Raw genomic sequence first — 12,284 nt, 5'->3', positions numbered from 1 at the left:
TTCATCTGAAGTAACTTGACCTAAGATCATTTGAGATGTATATGTGTTTGAGTCTTAAATTCTGGTTTGTTTTGCCATCTTATTCTCAAGTGTCAGCCTTCTGCTGTTCAGGGATATGATAATTCACTACTGTATCATAAACACTTCTAAAAATACTCAGATTTAATTGGATCTATAATTCAATATTTAATTATTTCACTAAAATGTAATATCCCCCCAAATTTCTGCATTCTGTTCTTGATCAGTGTTTTTTTTGGAAGGAAAGTGTACTGGTTTTTGTATTGAGCAGTAGCAAAACCAACAAAGGTTTAATGATGCCAGGAGATCAGAGAGCTGTCTGTGATATGTTGAGGCTTGGACTTGAAAGACCATTCTGGAAAAGTAAGTCTTCCTCAAAAAACAAGCTGGCTGTTCTTTTTTTCAGTTTGAAGAGAATATTGCCCAGAAATCAGAGTGAGAGTGTCTGAGCAAAAATGTCTTACACAAAAATTCTTCAGGAAAACTAACAGAAGAGACTTTCATATGCTTGTGCGTGTGGTATTTTTTGTTGAAAATATAGTAAGTAATCTTGGGAATCTTAGAGCAGGAAGCAGTGGAAATTGTATTTAGTAAGCTAGTATTTCATGGAGTTTCATGTGGTTCTGGAAGCATAGGGAGAATTGAGCAGAATGGTGAAAGAACCTAGCTATTGCTGAAAATATGCATATATATATATAAACTTAGTCCTAGTTTTTCTTCTCAAGGTTGTTATTCATGATGTAAAGATACCTTCTGTTGTCCAAGCAGTAGGTATGTACTATCTGAGACAGACTTTCTGCCTATACATTGATCTAAGTAAGTGTTGAGAAGTCTGTATGTGTTTTGTTGGTTTTCATTGGTTGTTGTTGGTGGTGGTTTTGTTTTTTTGGTTTTGTTTTTTGTTTCTTCTTTTTTAAACTTGCATTGCATGTTGTCATCCGAAGACTTGCTTTAATAATGGTGTCTTTCTTAATACAGGCTTTTCATGAGGTGACCTGTTGAACGTAGACAAGTGTTGGGGAGGACTGGAATTCTTGACTAGAGCTTGGGACCTGTACAGTGTGAGAAATAGAAAAAAGGAGTGATGCACACTGTATAACTTTAAGGTGCTTAGTACATCTGTTTGAGAGAATAAGGTTAACATTTCTGTATCCAAAATAGATGGTCAGTGTTGCTTCCATGGATCTGCATTTAGACAGAAGGTGAAATTGATGACTGGTTTCTCAGTTTCAGTAATGAATGAGTTTTGTGGAGGGTTTGTTGCTGTGTTTTTTTTTTTATTGTTTGTTTGTTGGTGGGGGTTATTTTTTTTGTTTGGTTGTTTTTTTATTTTTTATATCATAAAGGTCTCCCAAGAAGATGCTTTAGTGGATGTTTCTGCTCCATTTAGCATTGGTGTGTAAAAGACATAATTAAATAGCATCAGGTGCATGTTGTTTGTCTCTGCAGCAGTCCCTGAGCTGTTCTGTCCTATCTCTTAGTGTGTCTTTCCTCAAAAATACATTTAGGGTAATAGTCTTTCCTGCTTGCAAAGAGGGATGATTATGTAAAAGTCAAGGATGTAGGCTGCTTGCAAGGTCTAGTGCAGAGATATCCCAGTTCTGAATGCAAACGCCCATTTTTTACAGTGTGCATATTGCTGTGTTTTTCCTACCTTGGAGTACCCTGCTTTTTGGCTACACTTGCTGTAGTAGTTGGCTTCCAGTACTTGAAATAGCTCAAATATCTCTTAAGGTGCTCTGGAGAGTAAACGTGGTGCATTGCATATGTTGTATAAAAACTCTGTAAGATAAAGCTCTCAGTTGATAAAATCAATCTTACAGTAGGATTCTGTCTTCATTGCACTAATTGCAGAGGAACGGCTGTTAAAAAATTGATTTTTTTTTTTGTTATTTTTTTTTTCTGTGAGCTGAAGGCTTTTGTTACAAGAGAGTTGAAGGAAAGCTGTTGGAATTTTAAGGTGTCTGTAGTTTAATTAGGCAATGAAAAAGGGGAGTATCTGTAGGAGGTCATCTTGGTTGGTGTTGGAAGCAACAGTGCTCCAGCTGAGTGCTAAAAGATGCTGGAGGGCGGGAATTGCCTCTTCATTCCCTGCTTTGGGCTGGCTGAGGAAGATTGTTTTCTTCTCTGAACTTCCTCAGGAAGCTGTTTGTTTTGGATATTGACTTTGATTTTTTTAATTTTTTTAATGAATGTTAAATATCTTCAAGATACCCAACAAACCTGCAGAAATTCTTGTGACAGTTGCAGATACTACTTTTTGCATTAAGCACTTTTAATTCTTGTTCCCATAAGTGCAATCAAAGTGTAATGATTTTGCATTTTAACCTTTAAAACTTCTAAGTTAAGTAGCATCCCACTGCTGGTGTGGGCTTCCAAAGAATAATAGAGAATTAATTATAGAAGCCAAATAGAAATGCAGCAAGATAAATAAGGCGTATGAATGTCTGCTGTCTTTCTGAAGAGACCAACACTAAATCTAAACTTAGTTCCTTCTTTTGATACAGCCCCTTACCAGTTCTATTTTATCTTTTTTTCATATCTTGAATAAGAAAGCTATTTCTCAAAGTTGCTGTGATTTTTATCAAGACAAATAGGAATGGTTTTAGACATTGGTATTTTATTGGAAGTAAGGAGTGCGCAAAAGCTGTAACATGAGGCTGCACACTTCGGAGCAAAGGTAGTGTTCTTTAGTTAAATTTGTAATCTGGTGGTTCAGTTTTTTTGTAGTTTGCTTGTTGTAGTTGAAAGGGTTAGAGCAGAGGCTTGTATCTGTCACAGATAGATAGCTTTCCTCTCTATTGTATTTTGTGGAGAATAGAAACAATATGCCCCCTGAGGTAGCAGAAGTAGTTGCTTCATTTTATTGTCTGCAGTACTGCTGTCAATGCTGATCTGCAAAATTAGGTTTGTAAAGATACAAAAAGTACTTTATCACTTTCCATGGTACATTACTCTTGCACTGGCCAGAGGAAGACCTGAAAATCTGCCTGTTGTAAGTTAGATCCCTAAATATGATTTTCTCTGAGAATGTATTAATCTCACTGCCCTTAGTGAGAAAACAAAACCAAGAAACAGCCTGCAAACACATCCTTTTGCCATATACAGAGCTGGGAATGCTACAAATTGGCTGTATAATGGTGTTTAACATGAGCTTAAGAAAACTCTTGAAGCACAAGCATAATTTTTTTTTTTTTTTTTCCAACACTGAAGTCATGATACCATTATTCTCTTTCTGTTATTTTTATATGTGTAAAGAACCATACATAATAGTATCTGGAGTTTGCAAAGTTCCAAATGCTGTCAGTTCTTCACTTGCATTTCAGAGATACTTAATGGTCTCTGTTCAGTTACTCTAACCCTAAACTGTATCATCTTAGTATTCTCACACATTCCTAGTTTCTGAGGTACTAGGCTGTATGTATTTTTCAGTTCCTGCTGAGTCATCTTGACTTCCCCTAAATCAGTGGTGAGTGACCTTATTTGGGATAGCAAGCTTGGCACCAGCAGTCAGTGGGGCTCTGGCACTAACACTGCAGAACTACTCTGTCTGTACCCCTTAATTACAAGCAGTGTCTGCCATTTCCAGAGACTTTGGAATGAAGTCCTTACAAGATTCCTGAAATTCAAAGGCTGCATGAAATGTAGAGCACTTTGTGAGCATGGTCTAAGAGCAGCACCACAGCAGGGACCTCGGCTGGTGGTGGTGCAAACTAGCTCCTCTGCCTCAGTTGTTAATACTTAGTAGGGTCAGTACCTTCTCATGTCTTCATCAAACTTTGCCTTGTGAGTGATGCAGTTCTTTACAGATGAGAAACTAACGTAAGCAGTTTGTGTCAAAGCCAACAACTTACCTCAGGCTGCTTTTGAACTGTTTTCACTGTTCTTGATTGGTATTTGGGCATGCGGAAAGAATGAAAATAGCATACCACTTGGTTGTCTGTTTAGCTAATGGATATTTGAAGTTTCCAAGTCTTGTGAATTTGAAATGAACGTATTGGTAAAAATGTAGGGGAGGTAATAGCAATAGATGAGTGGAGGAGATAGTATGAACAAGAAGATGGAGAAGAACAAGCAAAGAATATGGAAAGACTTGAGTTTCTGCAGAAAGGGAAAAGCCATTAAAAATGGCAGGCAGGGTCAGTCAATTGAGGAGTGAACACCCTGGTCAGTTTTAGGAAGAGATTATGTGAGTGGTTTTTCAGGGTTTGTCTTGCTGTTTTGTGAGGTAGTAAGTCTTCTTACAGTTCTTAAAGGCATGTTATGTAGGTCACTTCCTTTTTCTTAGTCATTGGTTAGCTGTTTTTGTTATCTTATCCTACTCCAACTCTGAGATCACAAGCTCTCTCAGATCCAGTGGGAGGAGTGCTTAGCTGGTTAAACTGTGTTTTATCAGGCTTTGCCATACCCAGGACCAGTTGGTGTGTTTGCACCATGCCCTGTGTACTGAGTCAACAGTGAGGCAGAAGAACTTGGAACCATTGAAATCTGGTGCTGTTAGCTAAGTAGCTCAAAACTGTGCTGTGCAAAAGTGCCTTTGCTGATGGAGCATTGTACCTGGGTGGCATTGCCAGGACAAATGCAGTCAGTGAGCGAGTCGGGTTAACTTGTTGATAATCTCAGATAGAAATGAAACAACGTATTTCAATAAAAATGTGAACTGCGCTTTTTTTGCAGTCTTTTAGATTGGTGTTGCTTTTTTTTAATAGGAGCTACTTAGAGTTCTTTCTTTCAGAAGTTCACTTGCAGAGATAATTCTTCACTTGTTGACAAGATGTTCAGACTGAGAAGTTCTTGCCAAAAATAAGACAGAATGAGAGCATCAGGAATAGGGAAGAAAATCAGTATTCATTAACAGTTTTTAGCAAGCTAAACATTCTGTTTTGTTTCAGAGGTGGCTCTGTGTAAATCATTACTGTTTTAATATATATCTGGTCTACTTCTAAAAAGCTGGAGAAATAATCTAATTCTGGGGTGGAGTTGAATCAATTTGTAATGCAAAGGAGTAACATTTGGTATTGAATGGAGGGGAACAAAAGCCGCTTGAATGAAGTATAGCCCAATTAAGTTGCATCAACACTTCCAGCAGAAGCAAATCCTGAAAAAGAAATTAGCAGTAATGTAGCACATTGGGGTCACAAGAAGAGCTCGCTATTTAAACCTGGTTGCAAATTCTGATGTTACAAAATTGCATCAAGATTTCGGAGCTATTGATTGTGAGAGTAGCACTCCAGCTGCTGTTCCCTGTTACAGTACAGGACTGGATTAAAAGTTAGGACTACTCTTTTGTTGTAGTGGCTGAGTTACAGTAACTGAAACAAGGGTAAACTTTAAACACTCTCACATTGTTTCTGTTGAGATTGAGATGTTTGTGTTCTGATTCTGTTCCTTAGTTAGTGGATTGCTTGCTTGTGAGAGGGGAGAGTAAGGAGCAAAACACTGGGAACGCCCTCTGGAAAGGTAGAAAATGTACAGTACTAGAGTGGGAGACTTCAATGCTGTTTGCTTTGTATTTTCTGCTGCCTTTCTGCCCATTTTCAAGCCTTTGGCTCTGCTAGTTTTCCTTCCTCAAGCCATCTTGTCCTTTCCAGTGTTTGCCTGTGGTGGCACATTAAGTAGTGCAAATGTCTGCTCTTTGAAGCAGAAATGTAGGTATGTAAATATTGTTATAATGTTACTGTTTAATTTAGTTCCCTTAAAGAGGACCATGTTATTTCTGCAGTGCTACTGTGCACCAAAGAAATTAGCCTGTTCTAAACTGTGGAGTCTGTTAAATGGGACTTGTGTGCATAATACAGTAGCACAGGTACTGCAAACTATAGCTGGGCATCCATGAATTAGTGGTATTCTTTGTACGGCTAAAACACGCAAAAAGAGTATGTTCAAAAAAGTATGAAGTATGTAAGTTAGAATACAAATACAACTGATCACAGTGGAAAATGGAAAGTGGGCTTTGGACCAGCTTCATTTACTTAATCCACTTAACTGAGCAAGCAAGAGAGCCTACATCACAAATTGTTCTTGTAGTCCTTCCCTTTAAACATCTTTATAACTTCAAGTTCTGAAATACATAATGGTTAGAAATCTATTTTGCCTATTATTACCCTTGCCCCACTTCCCTGGGAGCACGGGAAGTTCAGATGTGACATACAAAGACAGGAAATGTGTAACGAATGAGCTAGCCCTACTTCTCGGTAGCTATTCAACATGAATATTAAAGAGTGTAAGTTTCTGTGGTATTATATAGTCTTTTAGTATAGCGATTGACAGTGAGTCTAATCTTTGGGTTCTTTTTTCTCCTTAGAGCACAACAATGGAAGAAACAGCTATATGGGAACAACACACAGTGACTCTTCACAGGGTAAGTTCATACAATTGGTTGTGTCTGCCTAACGCAGGATACTGGTAGCTTTTGAAAACAATAGGAAAAAGCCAGGTGTCAGGAAGTAAAAGAAAAGGAAACTGTCATATTTTTTGTTTTTAAATTTAGAAGTGTTGTAAAAGCTTCATGTGATAGTACTGTATTTCTTTGTTGGATTTCAGAGATAAGTCTGCCAGCAAATAACCATGCCAGAAACAAAGCTTTAGATTACTTCTCTATGTAAGTGAAAGTAGTTAGAAATCTAAGTGTTCATTAATGATTGTGCTGTAATTTATACTTAAATGTAAAACTTTATTTGCGGGGGCATAAAACAATGTAGTTAAGTATAAATGTGTTTAAAATTGCCTTATTTTCTTGCCCCTTTCTTGAAGTGACTGAAAATAGTGTGTTTGGGTGGCCAGAAGTGCACCTTTGACAAAGTAACGTTTACAGGGAGTCAGGGAATAGGAAGACAGCTTTTACATTTAGGTTGACTCTTCCTTTACTTGAGTTACTCTTACCAAATTGATTTTTGATGTAGCTATTGTGAGGCTGTACAAGAGACACAGTAAGGAGTGAGTTGCTTAAGGAAAGTCTTTCTGTTGATTCTTTTGAGTTTAATGTTGTTGATTCAAAATAATCATTGAGAGCTTGCCCTCTTAAGAGGAGAGTGGCTACACTCGGCTTGACCAGAAGGCTTTCTGACAAAGTATCCTGTCTGTAACTGCAACCACACGTAGAAGGAAAAGTATGAGTAAAACCAAAATTGTGTAGCCATAGTTATCTAGGCTACTTTTAAAGCTTCCAGTGATTTTTAGGTCAACAAGTTCTTGCGCAAGAAGTATTATTTCTATATGTAATTGCCTTTCATGTGTTTTTGAAGCTGTGCAGTCATCTCTGGAGCCTCTGTAAACTTAAATTTTTTTTTGCTCATATTACTCATTGAATCAGTACTGTCTTACATTAAAAAAAAGTTATTTCAGTGAAACTTGAAAATGACATGTTCAGTCAGTGAGCCAAAGGAATAATGAGATGATGCAATATGGTGTTACCACAAGCAAATTGTGAAATAATAGATAGGAACTAGAAATCACGTCTTTGTACATAGTCAGATGTCTTTGTATAGTATATCAGTGAAAAGTGTAGTTTGATGATGGTTTCAGTTTTGATACTTCATGTGCCAAACTTCTGCCAACTGTACTGTTTTAACTGTTTTGTTATTTGAGTAGGTATCTTTCATTTGTATGTTGAAAGCTGATGGCATGTACTGTTAATAATTTGATAGTATTATTTTAGCCAATTAGAACCAACAATGAATGTTTTTCATCTGCCAGATAACAACACCAAAATTCTTATAATATTGCGAAGCAAACTGGTGCTTAGAATTTATCCTTAGCGCTGGGAAGAGGATTTAGGAGAGCAACTGCAGATTTGTTTGTGGGGCTTTTGATTTTGCTTTTTATTTGTGACATTCTTGTCGTGTTAGGTTATCCAGTAAATGAGATGACTCCATTTTAGTTGGAAGGAGTGAAATGCATCCAGATCTCAGTTATCCTCAAAAGTATCTAGAAGCTACAGAATTGGAATAGACTTGAAATGCCACTCTGAGTGATTGTGGAATATTTTTTGTGTGAGTTTATCTGTTCGACTTGGCTGAGCTACAGAACTGCTATAGAACTTCTACTGTCAGCCACACAAAGAACATTCTGAAGAATGGAACTCACTTTCTAGTGAGGCACGCTAAAATGTCCCTCTGATTTAGGCTTAGCTGAGAGCAGTAACACGGCTGTGTATGATGGAATTAAGATACTTAACATGCTGAATTTCTATGGGATAGATGCAAGTTGGGCTTCCCATTATGGGCTTCCTGTTTTATTGATATGCCTGCAAAGCTCTTTTACCAAACCTTTTTGTGCCTTTTTGTCAGTATTTGAGTTCCGAAATGAAGTTAGACAAGTAATTGGAAGGCTGAGGTCCAGTATAAATTCATTATAAATATGAACCCTTAGTAAGTCCCCCTGGGAAAGGCAGACAAGTGCAGAGTTGGTGTCAGTCTAGATCAGTTCATGTCTCTTCATAATGGCAAGCAGATCTGTTGTCCCTCCAAGTGTCCCAAAGAAACTATGTAGGAACCAGGTTATCTTCCATGGTATTTGATCAAAACTACTTAATGAGTAAGGATGACTAGCATCTATTGGAGTGAACAGCCTTAAAAATAGAGGGGGAATGCAAGTAGTTTGTTGGGTGCCGTGTGTGTGTTAGCAAAGTTTCGTAGAATATTCTGAACTATGTTTATTCCTGTTTTGAGACTTACCTCTATCCTGTAGGTAATTTCAGCACTGACATTTTTAAACCTGTGCTGTTCTCTACTAAAACTCCATTGCTTCTGTCTATGGCAGAGTAGGATTCCTTTAACTCTTCATGGACTCCATAAAGGTAGCCAAAACTGTAAAACACAAAAAGCAGTTTAGGTAGTACTCATCAGATTTTAGAAAACCAGTTATCATTTGTATGCAATTTCTTCCTGAAGTAAAAAAGCCACAGTAGCAGATACTATAAGGTATTCTATCTGTATAATCAATTGATGAGTTTTTTGTTTTTTTTTTTTTTACATCTCGGTGTCTGAGGGATTAAACATCTTAAAAATGCTTCTGCATTGTTATGGGGATAGTTACTGATCTATAAATCAGTTAATGGCAGTTCAGAAGTTTTAAATATCTTGAAGATACATGTGTTGGGTTTTTTTGAACATGTTTGGATCCTGTAATGACCCTTTAAAAAGGGGTTAGTATGTTATATAAACTTCAGAAGATGAGCCTCACAGAAAGAAGGGAGTGCTTTACATAGGGACTTCTTGTTGAAAAATGCAGCCTTACTCACTTCTTCTGAAGGGTTGCTGTCTATGACCTTTACTTTCTAGAGATGTCATGCAGATTTGGGAAATAGCATATTTAATCCCAGTAGTTGCAATATATATACATGATAGCAGAGGTGCTTTGACAGTTCAAACATCAGGGTTTTTTTAATCCGTTTTGGGTATCTGAGAGAGTCTGGAGCAGAGCACAGAAGCAGTCTGTGTTGTGATATAACACAGTAGTTGGTGAGTTCCAGCGTGATTGTGCAAAAGTCTTAATAGAAACTTCTTTAGAGGAGAAGACGCTTGAACTTCTAACCTAGAGTTTTGTTCCCTTTCTTTACTATCTTTCCAACTTCTTAGACTGCTGCTTAGCTTGTAAGAGATTGAGCCAGTGTCAAGTTCAGCTAAAGCTTATCAGGTAGCTACAGTTCATGTTTTATTGAGAAATCTTCTGCTTTTGTATACTTAACTGTAAAAGACTTAAGGAGGATCTATACACTTCATAGATTATGTGGATTTCTTCATATTCGGAACTAAAGCTCCGTGTGTCTGTGTTAGATGTGTTCCTTCTGAAGAGCCTTTCTGCTCCTCCCATGCTGCTGTACTGTGGGAGAGCAGAATAGTACATTTTGGGTTGTTTTTTCGTGTTTGTTGTTTTTTTTGTTTTTTTTTTTTTTGGGGGGGGGGTGTGTTGTTTTGATTAGTGTTGTCACTGCAGTATCTAACAGGTGAATTTGTGATGTGGCTGATTTAAACAAACAAAAAAAATACGTGATTTTAGTTAAGATACATATTTATATCTTGTATAATCTGTAGTGATCATCTTGCTATTTCCAGACGTCTAGGAGCCAAGTTCAATTTTGAGAGTAGTTCATTTTATTGTTTATCTCTTAAGCTGAAGATAGGCAGCATGATGAAAAGTAGTAGGCTGAGGTTCACTGGCAGATTACTTAAAGTCTTAAATTTTTAAAAAGATTCAGGGTTTCATTTATACTTTATAACGTAGAGTATTTCTTCAGACTTTGATTTATGTTATTAGAAAGCATTTGACTAATCATGGGACTGATGTATGCATATGAGATTAGTTTTTCAGGCCTTCTTGAAAAGGAATAGCATGGAAAATGTGGAACTAGTTGTCTTAATAGTGGTGATCTGGTTTGCAAATCTGCTCAAAAAATAGAATGGCAAGCACCAAGATAAGATTCATAGTGAGTTTCTGCATCTCTGCTGGCCTAATGACTTTATTTCTCCTCATGAGTGAAGAGCTATGAGAATTTTTTTGCTTATGGTGTAAGGAAAGGTAGAGAACATTTAATGAAGTTTGACATAAATGTCTTTGTCTTCTCCTTTTTCCTTCCCCACCCAAATATATGTGTATAATGGAATATTTAAAGAAGCAGCAGTGATATGAAAAAGGGGAAATATTACTGTTTTGAAAGAGGGTTTTGTTACATATTTTCATAGCCTATTATATGTTCTCTTGGTCTACTATTTAGAAAATAAAACTGAACAAAAACCTCAGCTCTTGTCATAAGTAGGCAATTACGATCCTTTAGACTGTCGTCCCGCGTGGCACAGGGTTTCATTAATTCTTGAATCCCAGCTGTGATTTCTGGTTGATCTGGGTGGGCTGCATCTTGAAAAGATGTCCAGTTTTCCTTTAATGAATTAAAATGAATGTAGAAGCAGTAAGGTGTACTCCACCCCACTCCCCCTCTACTTGTTAGACCAACTTAATGTTCTTCATACTTGGCAACAGGATTTGCTAACTGTTGAAATTGATTTCTGAACAGTGAATCTCCAGACTTCTGTTTTAGTATTGTATGGTCCTACTTATTTACTGCTTATAGGCTAAATCTGGACCAACTTTTTATGACCTACCTTTTGGGAGAAATGGGAATGAGTATCGTGTCTTGCAGCCAGGTGCAGACTGCCATGTAGCTTCATGAAACTCATTCCTAAAGCTGGGTCATGTTTGACAAAGTCTGAAGAAAGGAATAAGTCTGCCAGCATGGAGTGTCTGCTGTGTGAAATAGGAGGAATTGGCTGAAACCTCATCTTTCCCATCCACTGACTGTCATGCACAGTCAAAAACTTCAAAGTAAATTCTTGAGCAAAATACAGTATTTAAGTGGTAATATCCTTCCGACTGTTTTCTGGGCAATGACAGAGAAACTAGATAGTTTGTAAATCAGTTAACATTTATAAAGTTTATTTCCCACCCCCACTGCTTCCAGGCAGAAATGTAAGCATCATTCTTGATCCTGAAATAACTAACAAGAATAACTTTTCAGAGGCATTGACCTTGCTGTAGTGGCAGGTCACCCTAGAGGGAAAAGATTGAAGCAAATTACTTTTGTTAAGATGCAGATGATTTGCAAGTGCTGACAAGGTTTTGATGTATTTATTTAATGGTACAAGTGATCTTGGTATTCCTAAGAACTGAGCCTGCAGTTGTACTGCTGTGTGCTGTGATCCTGTTGGTTCCTGAGCTAAGTGAGGGCAAGCTGGGTAAAGGCCATACTGTGAAACCTCAAAGAAAGTGTTGCAGCATGTGATACAAGTTTGAATCACTATCTTGATACTGTGGTATGGTATGTTGTGCTTACTGAAGATTGAGGTCTCACTAATGGCCACCAGAGGCCCACACCATAAAAAAAGTACCTCTAATCTCTTTCTCTTGGGAGAAATGGGGTAGTTAGGCTAAGACTCTATGCCTTCTAAAAGTGTTTATTTTTAATCGCTCTCCTGTTCTTGAATTGCATGGCATGGTTCATTGATCCTTCTTTCTTACAGAAAGTTTTGTTCATCCCATAGGACCTTTCTGTGTTTGATAGAGGAATGTGAATATTGACTATGTAAATATTAGGTAGTAAAAATATTGCTTCTATTATGTTATAGGCCCCTGGTTTTGGTTTTGGTATTGCAATATCTGGAGGAAGAGATAATCCTCACTTTCAAAGCGGTGAGACATCAATAGTTATTTCTGATGTGCTGAAAGGAGGCCCAGCAGAAGGACTGCTGCAGTAAGTGCCAAACTATACCTGT

The 12,284-nt window shown here is 37.4% G+C and overlaps 1 protein-coding gene across 3 annotated transcripts in view; it reads left to right on the top strand.

The window, feature by feature from the left end:
- TJP1 (tight junction protein 1) overlaps nucleotides 1–12,284 on the top strand; it is a 193,256-nt gene that overhangs the window by 143,388 nt on the left and 37,584 nt on the right. For all 3 annotated transcript variants that reach the window (XM_062626921.1, XM_062626932.1, XM_062626910.1), the window contains 2 exons: nucleotides 6,323–6,379; nucleotides 12,138–12,262. In XM_062626921.1, coding sequence (XP_062482905.1) covers nucleotides 6,323–6,379; nucleotides 12,138–12,262 — 182 coding nt within the window. The remainder of the gene's footprint in view (nucleotides 1–6,322; nucleotides 6,380–12,137; nucleotides 12,263–12,284) is intronic.

This window comes from Pezoporus occidentalis, unplaced genomic scaffold (genome assembly GCF_034315485.1).
Source record: "Pezoporus occidentalis ecotype Australia unplaced genomic scaffold, CSIRO_AGI_Poc_V1 ctg11, whole genome shotgun sequence".
In the NCBI taxonomy this organism is placed as follows: Eukaryota; Metazoa; Chordata; class Aves; order Psittaciformes; family Psittacidae; genus Pezoporus; species Pezoporus occidentalis.
The sequence above is the reverse complement of the archived record's forward strand: the minus strand, read 5'-3'. Positions and strand labels throughout refer to the sequence as shown.